The sequence below is a fragment of the Gymnoscopelus braueri genome, assembly GCF_963280865.1.
Source record: "Gymnoscopelus braueri genome assembly, chromosome: 17".
Lineage (NCBI taxonomy): Eukaryota > Metazoa > Chordata > Actinopteri > Myctophiformes > Myctophidae > Gymnoscopelus > Gymnoscopelus braueri.
The window spans coordinates 8,653,970-8,669,196 of record NC_137617.1 but is presented as its reverse complement, the minus strand read 5'-3'; the positions used below and the strand labels follow the sequence as shown (position 1 = coordinate 8,669,196).

General features: G+C 42.4%; 1 protein-coding gene and 1 pseudogene across 2 annotated transcripts in view; one reads left to right on the top strand and one right to left on the bottom strand.

Moving 5' to 3' along the window:
- The window catches only part of LOC308104924 (cytochrome c oxidase assembly protein COX11, mitochondrial-like), a 302,546-nt pseudogene that overhangs the window by 260,849 nt on the left and 26,470 nt on the right, over window positions 1–15,227 (top strand). The window lies entirely within an intron of this gene.
- LOC308104332 (chymotrypsinogen B-like) lies at window positions 446–7,474 on the bottom strand (the record flags this gene model as incomplete). The annotated part of the gene is made up of 6 exons (XM_080454741.1): window positions 446–670; window positions 3,791–3,918; window positions 4,349–4,496; window positions 4,576–4,745; window positions 6,953–7,127; window positions 7,442–7,474. 6 exons carry the CDS (start codon window positions 7,472–7,474, stop codon window positions 446–448), a joined length of 879 nt encoding a protein of 292 aa, XP_080310867.1.

The following is a 15,227-nucleotide window of genomic DNA, read 5'->3' as shown; positions in this document are numbered from 1 at the left end:
TTCAGATTTTTCATTTTCCATCTTGATTGGCTAATAATGGCTTCCAAAGTTTGCAGGACTGCTCCATTTTGAACAAAATGCCTCAAATCATGAACACAGCATGCAATTTCTGTGACATTTTGCAAGCACATTCTCAATAGGCCAAGGAAGAAATGCCACTTGAAATCTTTCAAATCAGCCTCATGGTGACGCTATAACAGGTCGTGTTTTTACCTAGAACTGCACCAATCTGTGTAAAACTTTGTATGCACACTCCCTAGAGGCCAAGGAAAAATCTGCCTTTTATAGCGTCACCAGGACGCCGACTTATGTAAAACACATTTTTGGATATTACTCCTCAACATTGACCAAGTGCTCAGGAAGCTGGCAGAGGTGCTGGAGAAAAGTCGCCAGGAGGCGAATTATACCCAGAGTCCATCAAGTAGCCAACAGAGGATCCACTTCATCAGGCAGGGGGAACCTGCAGAACACTCCAGCATTTGATCACCACCCTCCAAGCTGTCCACCAGGAATGGAGTGGAAGATGGAAGTTGACCCGGGTAGACAGCTCCAGTTCCCACGGGAAATCTGCACTCTGCAGCACCACTTTAGGACCAGACGTGGTGCTGTGGTCTGCAGCCGTGAAGTCAGCACCGCTGATCGTGCCATGGGAGGAGGGACTGGAAGCTGCCTTAGAAAGAAAGATGGAAAAACTAGAAAAAGTGCTCCTTGGAGCACAGGTCTCCCGCCTATTGAGATCATGTGTACCGATGTGCGTGAAATTTGGATAAGATCTGATGGCTTAATATAAAAAAATGTGTTTTACATAAGTCGGCCTCCTGGTGGCGCTATAAAAGGCAAATGTGAAAAATGCGGGGCTGATGTGATGGGACCAATCCTGCAAACTTTGGAAGCCAACCTTAGCCAATCAGAATGGAATATGGAAAATCGTACAGATCTGTGTTGATCACATGACTATAGAGATACTGTGTACTGATTTGTGTGATGTTTGGATAAAATCAAATGGGTTTTGCACAAACTTTGTCTACTCTAAAAGGTCCGTCCAAAAAAGTATTGTTTCCATTGGGGTCCTTGGTATTCAATTCATAGACATATATAGTAGCAACCAAACAGTTCAAATATCAACACAAAAATACAGGAAAAAAATAACACTATATGTACAATCAAAACAAAAAACACATTATTGGACCAAATACCTCAATATCGATATTGTGATGAACATAGATTTTCTTTTTAATTTCTCTTTTAACTAAAACATTGCAAAAATAGCCGATGTGCATGCTCACTTGTGAGCATGTCGATCTGCTATACTTTTGAACGTTGTTGAAAGTATAAAGTAAAGCTTAAGTTATTATAAACCAAATAAAAATGAGTATAAACTAAGATCCCTGAGGATATTAGTCTCATATCACAATAGACATATCGATAGAACAGCACTAAACAGTATGCAACAGAGGTCTCCATAGTATTATCACGCAGCAACTGTATCTAAGTGTACACAATGAATTATAGTAAGACTATGATCCTGGCCAAAAGAAAAAAGTCAGTGAGTGACCAGTAATTATAAAGTATCATGATACTTGACCTTATGACTAATGTGCTCTGATTGCATTATGAGTGCTTATACTTGTTTATAATGTAATTGTAATTATAGTGCTACAACAAGCATATTACATTGCATTTATACTTGGCCGTATAAGTCCTTATAGAATGCTGTATAATGTGACATGCTTATTGTTGTGACAACTCACAGTGACATTGAATGACAAACTAGCAAAGAGCTGAACACACAGGGGAGTATATATAGACTAGGGTATAACTACACACAGGTGAACTCAAAGTAAAGGGCCGTTCAAAGTCCCTAGATGGGTCTTTAACGTGCGTCAGGGGGTGAGGGATGTCTTGCGTTCTTTATGGACACACAGTGGCGTAACGGAGGGGTAGCAAGTGATGCGGTGCGGGGGGGCCACCAGCAGGGGGGGCCCCACCTGCGCTGATACAAATATTTTTACAGCAAAAAAAAAGAAAAAAGCTGATTTATATTGGTCAAATAGAACCAAATTAGACCCAAATTAGACCGAATTAGACCCGAAAAATTTCGCGAGTGCACGCACAACCTGCGCGTGAAACTCCCGCGAGGAGGCCCCGCGATTCTGCGTTACGCCACTGTGGACACATGCATGGTCGCACACGTTAAATCCGTTGGAATTATGACGTTGAGGCATCATACACTTATTAATCCACTAGATGGCAGTTGCGAGCTAAAAGTGTTGCCATGTCCGCTTATTATAAGCGACTTTGGGCTTATTTTTCTGTAAAGTTGCTTGTAAACAAACTTTGGTGGTTGCGGTTTTATTTGGGCTTGTTTCTAAAGTGTAGTTGCTTATTTGGGCCAATTATTATTTAAACCAGTGATTCTCAAACATATATTGTAGATCTGCTATTTTCATGTGATGTGGCCTAGTCGATTCTTTTGGGCTTGTTTTCATAGACCTGGTTGCTTATTTCCCTCACAAAACCTGGCAACAGTGCAGCTAACAACATGAAGCTACCATTGTAGCATCTAGCCAAAACAACGCAATAAAAGACACAAACTAGTCCACAAACTAGACAAAAACAATGGTTGTCTACAAAACGTGAGTTTCGACCCCTACTGCACTGTGCTATATTATTTGTGTGTGTGTGTTTAACTTTAGGGAATGGCTGGGTTCATTTTGTCACAGACCGTGACCCGTCGGTCTAAGTAATTAAGTACATTTACTCAAGTACTTCCACCAACGTGGGTCTTTTTTTGGAGAAAGAGGGCCAGAGGAAAACTTTTTTTCCTTATACTGCCAACGGGCGCCAGTAGTACTACAGGCAACGTAGTGAACGTACACGTCGGCCTGGCGGTGAATGTTGATCGCACGGAAGGAAATCCTGGAGCCGCAGGTGACGGAGGGGGAGACAAAACCAACAACGTAAGGAGCGTCGGCGCTCGTTACATCTCCTTACGTCCGACTATAAATGATACTTAAATCAACACTGGGATAGGCTAGGGGACTAAGAGGACACAGGTGGAAACACTGGCAAATCACAGGACAGGTAGACAAGACAGGTACACTACAGATAACTAAGCAGACAGGAACAATTGGAATGATACAACAGAACACCAAGGCAACAAACTACACAGAACTAGAAGACCAAGACAAAAAGGAAGCAGGAATACATTAGCCTCGGGAACCAATGCCTTTTTTTTTGTTTCAAAAGAAAAAAAAGGCCTGGGGTAAGCTTGCATGAACTGTGGTCTATCTATCAGAGTGCAGAGGGGCGTCGCTCCAAATTAGGTGACGTCAGTGTGCACAGGCCGGGGGGGGAGGGGAGGGGAGGGGAGGCGGGCACATAGATTGGTGAAGCAATAGGGATCAGCGTACCCTCAGGGGTATTTGAGGGGGTTCCAGGGGGTCCCCAGCTAAATGGTGGATAGGAACCAACTGGACTCTTAAATGGGTCTGTAACTCTGAGAGTGTACAAATGGAACAATGGTTCCAAATGGAACAATGGTTCCATTTGTACTCTCAGAGTTAAATTAACATTGATTTTACAATATAAAATGGCGTCCCAGGGATAGAAATGCCATTAAATGGGGGTCCGTAGCCTAATGCATGTCAAACTGGGGGTCCTTGAAATTAAAATGGTTGAGAATCACTGCTAGAGAACCATAAAAATCTTCTCTTATGGGGGTCCCTGGCATATATTTTCAAATGATGTCAATTTGGGGGTCCACTGGCCTATGGCCCAAAGCACATACTAAAAGTAAAAGGTAATAAACGAATAAACACAGACAAACTGTAAGGGTTGAGCAGCGGCCCGCCTCCCTACACGGTACAGTGGGTTCGGGTGTCGGATACTCGGGGTCAATCCCGCCAACGTCAATCACTGAGAAGACATGGGGGAGAGAAACAGTTTTACAGTTGTGTGAAAAGGTTTATTTATTTAATGGGGTTATTATTTAACCCCTTACACACTATATATTTAATTGACCGGGGTCCCCCAGGAGTCTGTACATGGTCCCTTCCCTTTTTCCCCTCCGAGCTTGTAGATCTGCTATTTTTCAATAGCCAACGCTAAAATATTAAATGACAGATGCTTTCCCGGTTTAAGTGGGTAATCAATGAAAATATGTAGACCAAGGTTGGAGTGATTAATTAATGAAACTCTACAAAAACCACCCAGTGGGGTTAAATGAAAACAGGGTTGAAGTGGTTAATTAACGAAAACAGGTACACCAGGGTTGAAGAGGTTAACTCATCTGCGTGTGTGAGATGTTTCTCAGAGGTGCACCTGTCCTGCAAACTGAATTATTTACCTGCAGTGGTCTCATCGATCCACCGAATTATCCTGGTGACGCTGACGTACACAGAAGGCTCACTGGGACTGCTACCGTGGACGTGGATACCATAGAGGGTCAAGGAGGCGTTGTCGTTCTCACACATCAGGGGTCCTCCGTGATCACCCTGAAACAAGCAGTTGTGTTTTTCAGTGTGTTATCATGTGTAAATATCATGTTGACGTGTTCATCTCTGTGTCACTCACCATGGAGGGATAGGACTCAGACGCTGCAGTGCAGAGCGTGGTGTCTGTGATCCATTTGTCGGGGTTAGGAGTAGGACCAGACCACGGAGGCCAGTCACGTCTGCACTGACCATTGGTGATGATAGTGGCAGAAATCTTTTGGAGCAGGTCAGTGAGGTATGGTGCTCCATCTGGGGAAAAAACACACAGGATTCAAAGTTGAGGACTTTGTACACAGTCATTTATAAATACAGAGGACAATTCTAATCCATTACAAAATACATATTTTAACCGCTTGTCTATATTTATTTATTGTTCACACATTTTCAAAAATAGTGAAAATAACGAACTACAAGCTCACAACATGCTGTGATGTGATGTGAGCTTGTACAGGGGTTGACACTAAGGTCTCAGAGGCACTTGCCCGTCGGGCAAGTGCAGGTCATGTTCTACTTGCCCACAGGTCTTGCCCACTTGCCCGAAAAGTAAATCGTCCTTTATAAAATGATGGTAAAATTAGAATTACCGTTCAATTTAACACATTTTTCACTTTCTACTTGTGAATTATGGGGCTGCACGATAAAAAATGTCATACCTCAATATTTATGCCAAGTATCTAAATAGCTATGAATATGACTATGGGTTAACACTTGTTATTTTATATTTTTAAGTGTAGCAACAGTGAAAACAGCACATTATAGGCCAACAGTGCTCTTATTTTACATTCCACAGACCATTTTGAAGTCCATACAAATACACATAAATAATGTTTTGATGGATAAATGCAAATGATGAAATCATATATTGTCGTTGTCGGGCAGAAACCTTGTATTTCCATATTTCAATGGTTTTGTAATATGGAAAAATATGTTTGTTCATAAATGCCCTACTTCATCATTCAAGAGTGTCGCACTATAAGAGTAAAATAGCAGATCTACAAGCTCCCAACGTGTCGAGATACAATGCATTGTGAGCTTGTAGATCAGCTATTTTCACTATTTTAATTTTTGTTCTTTTTTTTAAGGACATACAAGGTTTCCACCTGACAGCAACGTTATATAGCCTATATGGTTCTGTATCAGTATATCAGTCAGTTTTAGTAGATTTCATTCCAATTGGCTGCCTATTAATTTCACAGGCCTGGGTAGACAACCTGGCCTGGCAGGGATCTGCGCACCAAGCACAGCAGCACAGCGGCTGCACACAATTAACTTAACAGGGAGCTTGCGACTAGTTTTGCACACCAAAAACTGCTCAAACAATGTCAAACTGTCATGATTCTAGCTGCTGAAACCTTCCTCTTTGGATTATTGTTTAAAAAAGGAACAGAACATGGCTGTTTTTAAAGGATTATATTTATTTCTTGTCCGTCAGAGTGGTGAGGTCACAGCTTCTTTCTTATTTGAATGATAGCATAAACTTTGAAGTTGTTTCCAGTAATTAATTTCTATTACTGGCTGGATCTCTCATGAGTTTGGGATTTGACTGCATTTCGTCACATTTATGAATCTATATGCGGCTGTTGATAAAACGTCGGGTTGTTTAGCCTACCGTTTAATATGCACAGATGCGCTGGCATTGACAATCCATGAGATAGCTGCTAAGCAGTTCACTTGTGTTATACCTCTACTGGTTAGTTCTAGTAGAATGGCAGTTCCAACATTCTAAAAGACAAGTGTAGGGGAAATTAATGATGATAAAAAAAACATCGGGCCACATCGGTGAAATAATGGCCGATGTAGCGGTTTGGCTCTACTCATAAGAGCCGCTGCACGTAAAGTGTGTGTGTGTGTGTGTGTGTGTGTGTGTGTGTGTGTGTGTGTGTGTGTGTGTGTGTGGGGGTGTTACACAAAGTGTGTGTGCGTGGGAGGGAAGGACAGAGAGGGAAGAGGGGGGGGGGCAGAGTGCTCTGGCCACATTTATGTGTTTAGACAGATATCTCATGTTGTGTTTATAGTGAACAAAAGATGGTTGCGCCCCCACTGCCACTCAAGCGCGCACTTGCCCTGTAGGGCAGGCTGAAAGCTAACTCCACCTGCCCTTAAGTTTTATTTACCTGCCCCGGGCAGTCGGGCAGGCGTTAGTGTCAATCCCTGTTGTAGATCATCTATTTTCACTGAATATAATATTGAGATTATGAATTGCCAGTCAAGTTTCTAAGCAGACGTACAGGAAGTCCCGCCCTAAAACCCTCAAGGAAGTTAATGTTAATGCTGTGCAGATCTGTTTACGTCCCAGGACATGAACGCTGTGCTGTGATTGGTCAAAGAAAGAGATAAGAGCTTCCAGGGGAAGTACATCAACGTAAGTCCCGCCCCATTATCAATACATGCTGATAATGTGACCAATCAAATTCCTTGTCAACCTGTATGAATGTGTGTTCATGTTGTTTCCTTACCTGAGTGGTTGCCCCATACCCATCCAAATGTCAAGCACACCTTGCCAACAGGAGGGACGTCATCAGCCGCAGGGAGACGCACAGGTTTAACATGCTTGTTGAACTCCGCAGGGCTGGACAGTTTGGCCAACACCATGTGATTATTGGAGCCGGTGTGGTTGGGGTTCGTGAAGACCTATCAGAGAAATGACAGGCACATGTTTAGATTACCCACATAAGCCTCGTTTCCAAACATACAAAAAAAAAGCTACACTCAGATAGTGTTAGTTATGTAATTTACATAACTAACACTATTAATACACGTGCTTGATGTACTTTTTCAACAACTAATTGCTGCGTGTTCTCCAAGGTAGATGACCGATTGTGGGCGCCAAGAACGACAACGTCAGCAGGTCTGGAGAAATAACAACAGAAACAAATGATTATTTCACTTTAATTCCATTATCAATAAGTAACCATTTGACTTATATCCGTAAGTAGCAGACCTACTGGTTGGTTGTTAAATTTTACATATTTAACCATTTTAGCCCTATACATACTTTGTTGTACAATGAATAGCGAAAATAGCTGATCTACAAGATCAAAACGCGTTGCTGTGGCACGTGGTGAACTTGTAGATCTGCTATTTTCGCTATTCGTTTGAAAGTTTTTGTCCATTTTGTGACATCTTGCACCTATAATGACTAAAGACCAGAATAGTGAGGCCAATTTGAAAGAGATGAAGAGACAGAGAGTGAGTGATAACCATATGTCATGGTTATGTTTGTTTGTATTACCTGATGCCGGAGCAAGTCGCAATCAAAAACTTATTAAGCAGTGCTCCGCCCTGATGAAAGGGTCCACCGGGTCTCTGAAAATCAAAAGCAGACATATTGTGAGCTTGTAGATCGGCTCTTTTTGCCACGTGGCACCGTCGTACAATGGAGCATAGATTAAGCACTTCTCCAAGATTTGACCTTGATCTATTAGCTCAATGGTTCTCAAAGAGGGGTCCGAGGACCCCCAGGGGTCCCTGAGGGGGTTCCAGATTCCCGGCCAAATGTGTTACTATAGCCACTGCCCACTGTACTGCATGGTTTCCACTGCTGTGTGTGTGTGTGTGTGTGTGTGTGTCACTTTGAAGTGTCCTTGAGCAAGACAATGAATGCCTACTTTAACTGTTGCTGAACTAAGGGGTTCAGTGTCTTGCTCAAGGACACTTTGACGCGCAGCCAGGAGGAGCCGGGGATCGAACCGGGAACTTTCTGATTCCAAGACGACCGCTGTACCTCCTGAGCCAATGCTGATGTTGTATGATGTATATTCATATGTATAAAAATATGTATATTTACGTTGATATACACCATCCAGGGACAGGAATGTGGAGCAGCCTGTTGACGTCCAGGATCTGCAATCGCTAACACTTGAAGTGTTAGCGATATCATAACGATGAGTTGAAAAGCCATCTGAACACAAAAACACTTTGATTATTATACATTACATTCATTTAGCAGACGCTTTTATCCAAAGCGACTTACAATAAGTGCATTCAACACACCTCTCTCTCTCTCTCTCTCTCTCTCTCTCTCTCTCTCTCTCTCTCTCTCTCTCTCTCTCTCTCTGAATGAGAATGTTATTCTTTTACTGTCGCTTTATGTATATATGTCTGGATAAACTCCAGTCCCACATACAGTGTAATTGAATGCAATTTCTAAAGAGTCACTTTTAAGTATGGTTATTATTAAATATGGCTCTTTTATTGCTACTTTAACACACACACACACACACACACACACACACACACACACACACACACACACACACACACACACACACACACACACACACACAGGGTCTCTTCTCTGCAACACCTGCCCAGTATGTCCAGTGTTACGGACGGAATTACAAATTTACTTGAGTAAAAGTACAAAAGTATTGGTATCAAAATGTATTTAAAGTAACAAAAGTTGAAAGTACTCATTATGCAGATTGTCCCATTTCACAAGTTTTCAAATGTATAAAAATCTTTTAAAATCGGCTGTGATCGGCTATTTTCAAATAGCCGAAATGAAGTGGTTTAATACTGTATGTTTTATTTTCATAATAATCAAAATCTACATAATCTAAGTAACTAGTAACATAAGTTTTCAAATATGTTTGCCTCTGAGATGTAGCGGAGTAGAAGTAAGTATTGAAAATTGGAAATACTCAAGTAAAGTAGCGAACAAATACATCAAAATTGTACTTATAAGTACAGTACTTAAGTACATTTACTTTAGTTACTTTCCACCACTGACAACAATTAAATAATATCTCTCTTACCTGGTTTTAATGTGATTAATGTGAAAACTCCACACAGAAACTTTTCCCGACTCACGCTTTAGTAGTCTGTCAGCCGCGAACTGCCCTTTTGCATGCGGTTGGGGGAAGCCCCCTATTGGGCGGGCGTGCGGGCGGGGACTTCTTTCCTCTACAATAGAAGAGTTAAGACGTCACATCCTAATACAGCCCAAATACACATTTTCAGCACTGGCCTCAGTGGCGCACCTCGCTAATCATTGGACTCTAAATCCATTCCCATTGAGAGTGTGGGTTCGACTCCCGCTTAAGACGACACTTTTTCACACAACCGCAGACTACTTTTTTTCCTTTGCCCCCCAACTGCCACTCAGTGCACTAACATAGCTCGCGTCGCCAGGCTCTCTCCCCACCCGGCCCCCGCCCTCTTGCCTTCAACCACACGCAAAAAGCCCGTTCGCGTCCCGGACAGGGGAGGGGATGCGTCTGCCCCAAAAGGAATATGTGTACCTGGTGAATCAACTCAAATTTACGATGCAGTACTGCCTTCACACCAAATAAAGCATTTACAGTAAAGTATTTTCAATATCTCATCATCAAGGCCCAAATAGGCCTAATTTTTTTTCTCACAAGAATTCATTTGTGAAGACAGTTTTACTGCTTGTTAAATCTATGTCTATATTTGGTTTTAACATTTGAATAATGTTTGGACTATTTTTTGACAACTATTATCATTGTGTTGCTGCTGAACGTGCCAAAAAGGGAGACAGTGCAAACACTATATATATATATATATATATATATATATATATATATATATATATATATATGTATATGTATATGTATATGTATATGTATATGTGTATGATGTATGTATGTATGTATGTGTGTATGTGTGTGTGTGTGTGTGTGTGTGTGTGTGTGTGTGTGTGTGTGTGTGTGTGTGTGTGTGTGTGTGTGTGTGTGTGTGTGTGTGTCGGGCATACATTATAGTGTACACGATGATGGGATTTTGGTTCAAAATGAGCTAAATTTACTATATATAATAATATTAACACTTAATTGGACTCTTCTCCTGTGAGTTTGCCAATTTGATTGATAAATAATGTATTTAGAAGTTTGCATAGAATAATTTGTTAATTATATAGTCTGACGTAACATTCTCTCTGAATGGACGTCCGTCCATCAGGTCTCCTGTCAGCCGTGGACCTGGTGGAGGTGAACCAGGACAGAGGGAGGACAGAAGCGGAGGTCCAGTCCACCGTGAGCACGGCGCTGGACGTGGTTCTGGCCTGCTTTGGACGCCTCTGCCAGGGGAACCACCCAGCGGACTACTGCATGCCCGAACCTTGACCTCAGTCCACTAGGGGGACCCCGGACCCCCCTGCTGGAGTGCACTAACACAGTGATTTTTTATTTCAAGGACCCCAAGTTTGATATGCATTCGACCACGGACCCCCATTTGAGTTGATTTTCTTTTTAATCTCTGGGACCCCAATCTACACTGTAAAATCCTGTGTTCATTTCACTTTGAGAGAGTACAAGTGGACACTCTTAAGAGTTACAGACTCCCCAAAGGGTCCATTTGGACCCCTGGTGCACCCCGGACCCTATGTTGAGAAACAATGCACTAATTAGATTAAAAATATATTTTAGGGCTTTTGGAGAGAAACGAGACAGACTCCAGTCACTAGAGCACTGCAGAGGGGAGGTGTGAGTGTGTGTGTGTGTGTGTGTGTGTGTGTGTCTGTGTCCAGACGCTCGTTAATGTCAAGGCTATTTTGTGTCTACACTGTCAAATAGGTCTTCATCTATTTTAAGATAGCATCAAAGCCAAAGCTTTTTTCTTTTTTTTTACAAGCAACCTTCTCTGGCTTATAGATATTTTGTTAAAGCTGTTAATAAAGTCCAGATGTATCAGCACAGAGGAGAAGAGTTCACCAGCTCCTCCAAGACAGCTGTCAAAAGCACATGGAAGCAGCATTATTACACACAGCAGGCTATAAACTACAGCGTCTCTAGATATACGTTGTGACTATAATGTATAATTAAGTCAACAAATGAAAGAACTGCTTACTATACAGAAGATGTTCCTGAAATCCAAACGTTCCAATCATGGTGCTGCCACCATGATAAGGTTGAAAATAGCCGATCTACAAGCTCACAATGCGTCGCATGGTGTATGGTTGTGAGCTTGTAGATTTTAAATACACAAATCTTGTCTTGGGTACCCCTGGCACAAAATGGAACGCATCTGTGTCATTTTAGATTTCTTTGGGCTATTCAAAAATAGCAGATCTACAAGCTCATCTGCTATTTTTGAATAGCCAAAGAACTCTAAAAATGACACACAGATGCGTTCCCGGTCTTCATGGGTTAACTTAACCTTGAACCGTGTGTGTGTGTGTGTGTGTGTGTGTGTGTGTGTGTGTGTGTGTGTGTGTGTGTGTGTGTGTGTGTGTGTGTGTGTGTGTGTGTGTGTGTGTGTGTGTGTGTGTGTGTGTGTGTACTGTGGGTGAGAGAAAGAGACTGCATGCAGACAAGCATGTTTGCATACATCCATACGCAGTCTAAATGTAACAGTTGGAGTGTAAAAGTGGGTGAGTGCGGGTCCATTTGTACAATCATTCATAGTTTATTTTATTTTACTGAATACTTTATGAGTCAGAAATGTAAACAGCATGTGGTACAGTACATTAAAGCCATTAAAGTCAAAATCACACCCAGTGTGAAGTGAGCGGTGCTATTAATTTCGCGGAGTTATTAATTTCATCATGCGTCTCGCTAGCCAATCACAGCGCGTCTGCGAAGTTCAAAGTTAATTTCATCATGCATCTCGGTAGCCAATCACAGCACATCCTGCGAAGTGACACTTTTTAGTGCTTATATTTTTTACATTATTATTAATTTCATCATGCGTCTCGCTAGCCAATCACAGCGCGTCTGCAAAGTTTGAAGTTAATTTCATCATGTGTCTCGCTAGCCAATCACAGCACGTCCTACAAAGCTTAGCCTATGGGCGTGTTTTCCACAGCATGGCGTCACAGCGAAAGACAAATTTTCACGACGGAAAGAAAAACTTTCACCACGGTTGGTCCTAAACCGTCTTATAGGAGCGGTTGCACCGCTCAAAAATAAGGAAGTATTTTGCTGTGTACTTGAGTGTGTGTATGGCTTACATTGAGACAGCTGCTCAGTGTTCATCTGTGGCTCTTGGAGGGCGATGTCATCGAACAAGTTGAAGGGAAAGCGTCCAAACAAGATGGTGTACATCACCACTCCAAGTTGCCACACGGTGTAGGGGACTGCCCTGTGGCGCCCAACTCCAAAGAACTCTGGAGGGAAGTAATCCAAGGTTCCTAGAATCCACACAGAGAGAAAGAAAGGGTAAGATCAAGTGAGAACTAACTAGAAAAAGTGCTCCTCGGAGCACAGGTCTCCGCCAGGTCAGGTAGGTTATTGTGGACTCCTGGTGGCGCTATAATAGGCCCATGTTTAAAGGGTACCATTTGTTCTTAGGCCTTGCACGGCAATCGGACACTGCATTCATGGTTTGAGGCATTTTGTGCAATTTTTTTTTTTGCTAAATTAGACCTGCTGGTGGCGCTATAACAGGCCAATGTTAAAAGGGTGGCATTTGTTCCTCAACATAGTGTGAATGTGTGTGCAAAGTTTGACCGCAATCGGACGGTGCGTTCATGATTTGCGGAATTTTGTTCAAAACAAGCCACTACTGCAAACTTTAGATGTCAATCTTAGCCAATGAGGATGGAATATGAAAAATCAAACACATCCGTCTTGATCACATGACTATGGAGATCATGTGTACCGATTTGCGTGAAATTTGGATAAAATCGGAAGGAGTAATATAAAGAAATGTGTTTTACATAAGTCGGCCTCCTGGTGGCGCTATAAAAGGCAGATGGGAAAAATGCAGGGCAAAGGTTTTTCCTTGACCTCTAGGGAGTGCGCATACAAAGTTTTACACAGATCGGTGCAGTTATAGGTAAAAACATGAATCGGCCTGTTATAGCGCCACCATGAGGCTGATTTGGAAATTTTCAAGTGGCATTTCTTCCTCGGCATAGTGGAAATATGCGTGCAAAATTTCACCAAAATTGCATGCTGTGTTCATGATTTGAGGCATTTTGGCTCTGTTCCATTTAGTGTAGCACAGTGGTTTCCAGGACCCCCATAACTCTGAGAGTGTACAAATGGAACCAAATGGACCCTTACGGGTCCATTTGGTTCCATTTGTACACTCTCAGAGTTACACACCTGCAAGGGGCCATTTGGAAGCCCATGAGGGTCCCTGGACCCCAACTGTAGACCCACTGGTGTAACAGAGTGTTTCCAGTGGGCCAACATGCACCCTGCAATATCAGCACCCTGATTCTGTTTGACCAGAATGGAACAGAGCCTTCATTAGTATCATTGGTAACACCTGTGAATGTCTTCATAATATGGCTGCTGTGAATAGAGCCATAATGGGGAAAGTTGGCACACAAAAAAGAAAAAGACAAAACAATATTGTACCAGCCATGTCGGCATGTTCCTCATCTGTCTGGGCGCAGCTACAGCCAAAGTCTATGACCCTGACTACTGGACCCTGTCTGCACTAATACTATTATGTTCTCCGGCTTGATGTCCCTGCTGTGGACAACACCTTTATGATGGAACTCTATCAGTGCGTCCACTAGCTGCTCTATTATGGTCTATGAGAGAGCAGAGAGCAGAGAGCAGAGAGAGAGAGAGAGAGAGAGAGAGAGAGAGGAGAGAGAGAGAGAGAGAGAGAGAGAGAGAGAGAGAGAGAGAGAGAGAGAGAGAGAGAGAGAGAGAGAGAGAGAGAGAGAGAGAGCAGAGAGAGAGATTGATTGATTGATTGATTGATTGATGTAGTTTATTTAGAAAGACATGAGAATAGTACATGACAGTACATAACAGTACATGGAAGTACAAATTCACAATACAAGGTCTACTAAACTGGAAACCCTCATTAAGCACTAAGCTTGTTTAAGATGAGAACCCCATGCACACAAATCATGATGAAATATAAGAGGTAGGCAGATATACACACTACTATACAGAATGTCATACAATCAGCTTTCAGGTTACTGGTATGACGAGAGAAAAAAAATAATATATATATATACAAAAGAGGAAAATGAAGGAGGGGGGGGGGGGTAGGGGGGGTAGGTTTTGAAAGTGAGTAGGGTTTTACACTCCTTTACTCCTTTTGGTAGGGCATTCCACATTTTTGTTGAATAGCATGAGAACGAGTTCATACCCTTAGTTGAGCCAAATCTGGGTTGAACATGATCCGTGGAGCTGCCTCTGGTGTTATGATCATGGACTGCATTAACATTTTGGAAGTATTTTGACAAATACAGGGGGATCCCAATGTTGTGGTGTATCTTGAAGACCAGGCCTATAGCAAGTTGCTCTACTCTGTCCTCAACCCTAAGCCATCCAATCCTAGCAAAATGAGCAGGGGTTAGATGGGTTCTGTGATTGAGGCCAAGAAGTAGCCTTACAAGTTTGTTTTGGGATGTTTGGAGCCTTGTTTTTAAGGCCTTGGAGGTGTTGTGATACCATGAAGTGCATGCATAATCATAATGACCTTGAATGAGGGCCCCTGCAAGAATCTTCAGAGTATTCTTACTGACTAGGCGATCAATCCTCCACAAATAGCGTGTTGTTTGGTTGACATTTTTGATCACTTTTTCGGAGTTTTTGTTACCAGAGAGGTTTGCCTCCAAGATGGAGCCCAGGTAGGTAATTTCATCCTTTCTTTTGATGACATCATCACCCACTTTGATCGTGAAACTCTCTGCCTTGCTAAGGTTAGGACTGGATCCAAAGAGGATGGATTCAGTTTTACCCAGGTGTAATGAAAGTTTGTTGTCAGAGAGCCAGATGCAGATCTTGTTGAGTTCGGAGCTGAGAGTTTTCTCAACCTGCAGCCTGTCCCTGTCCGAGACTAGCAGGGCCGAGTCAT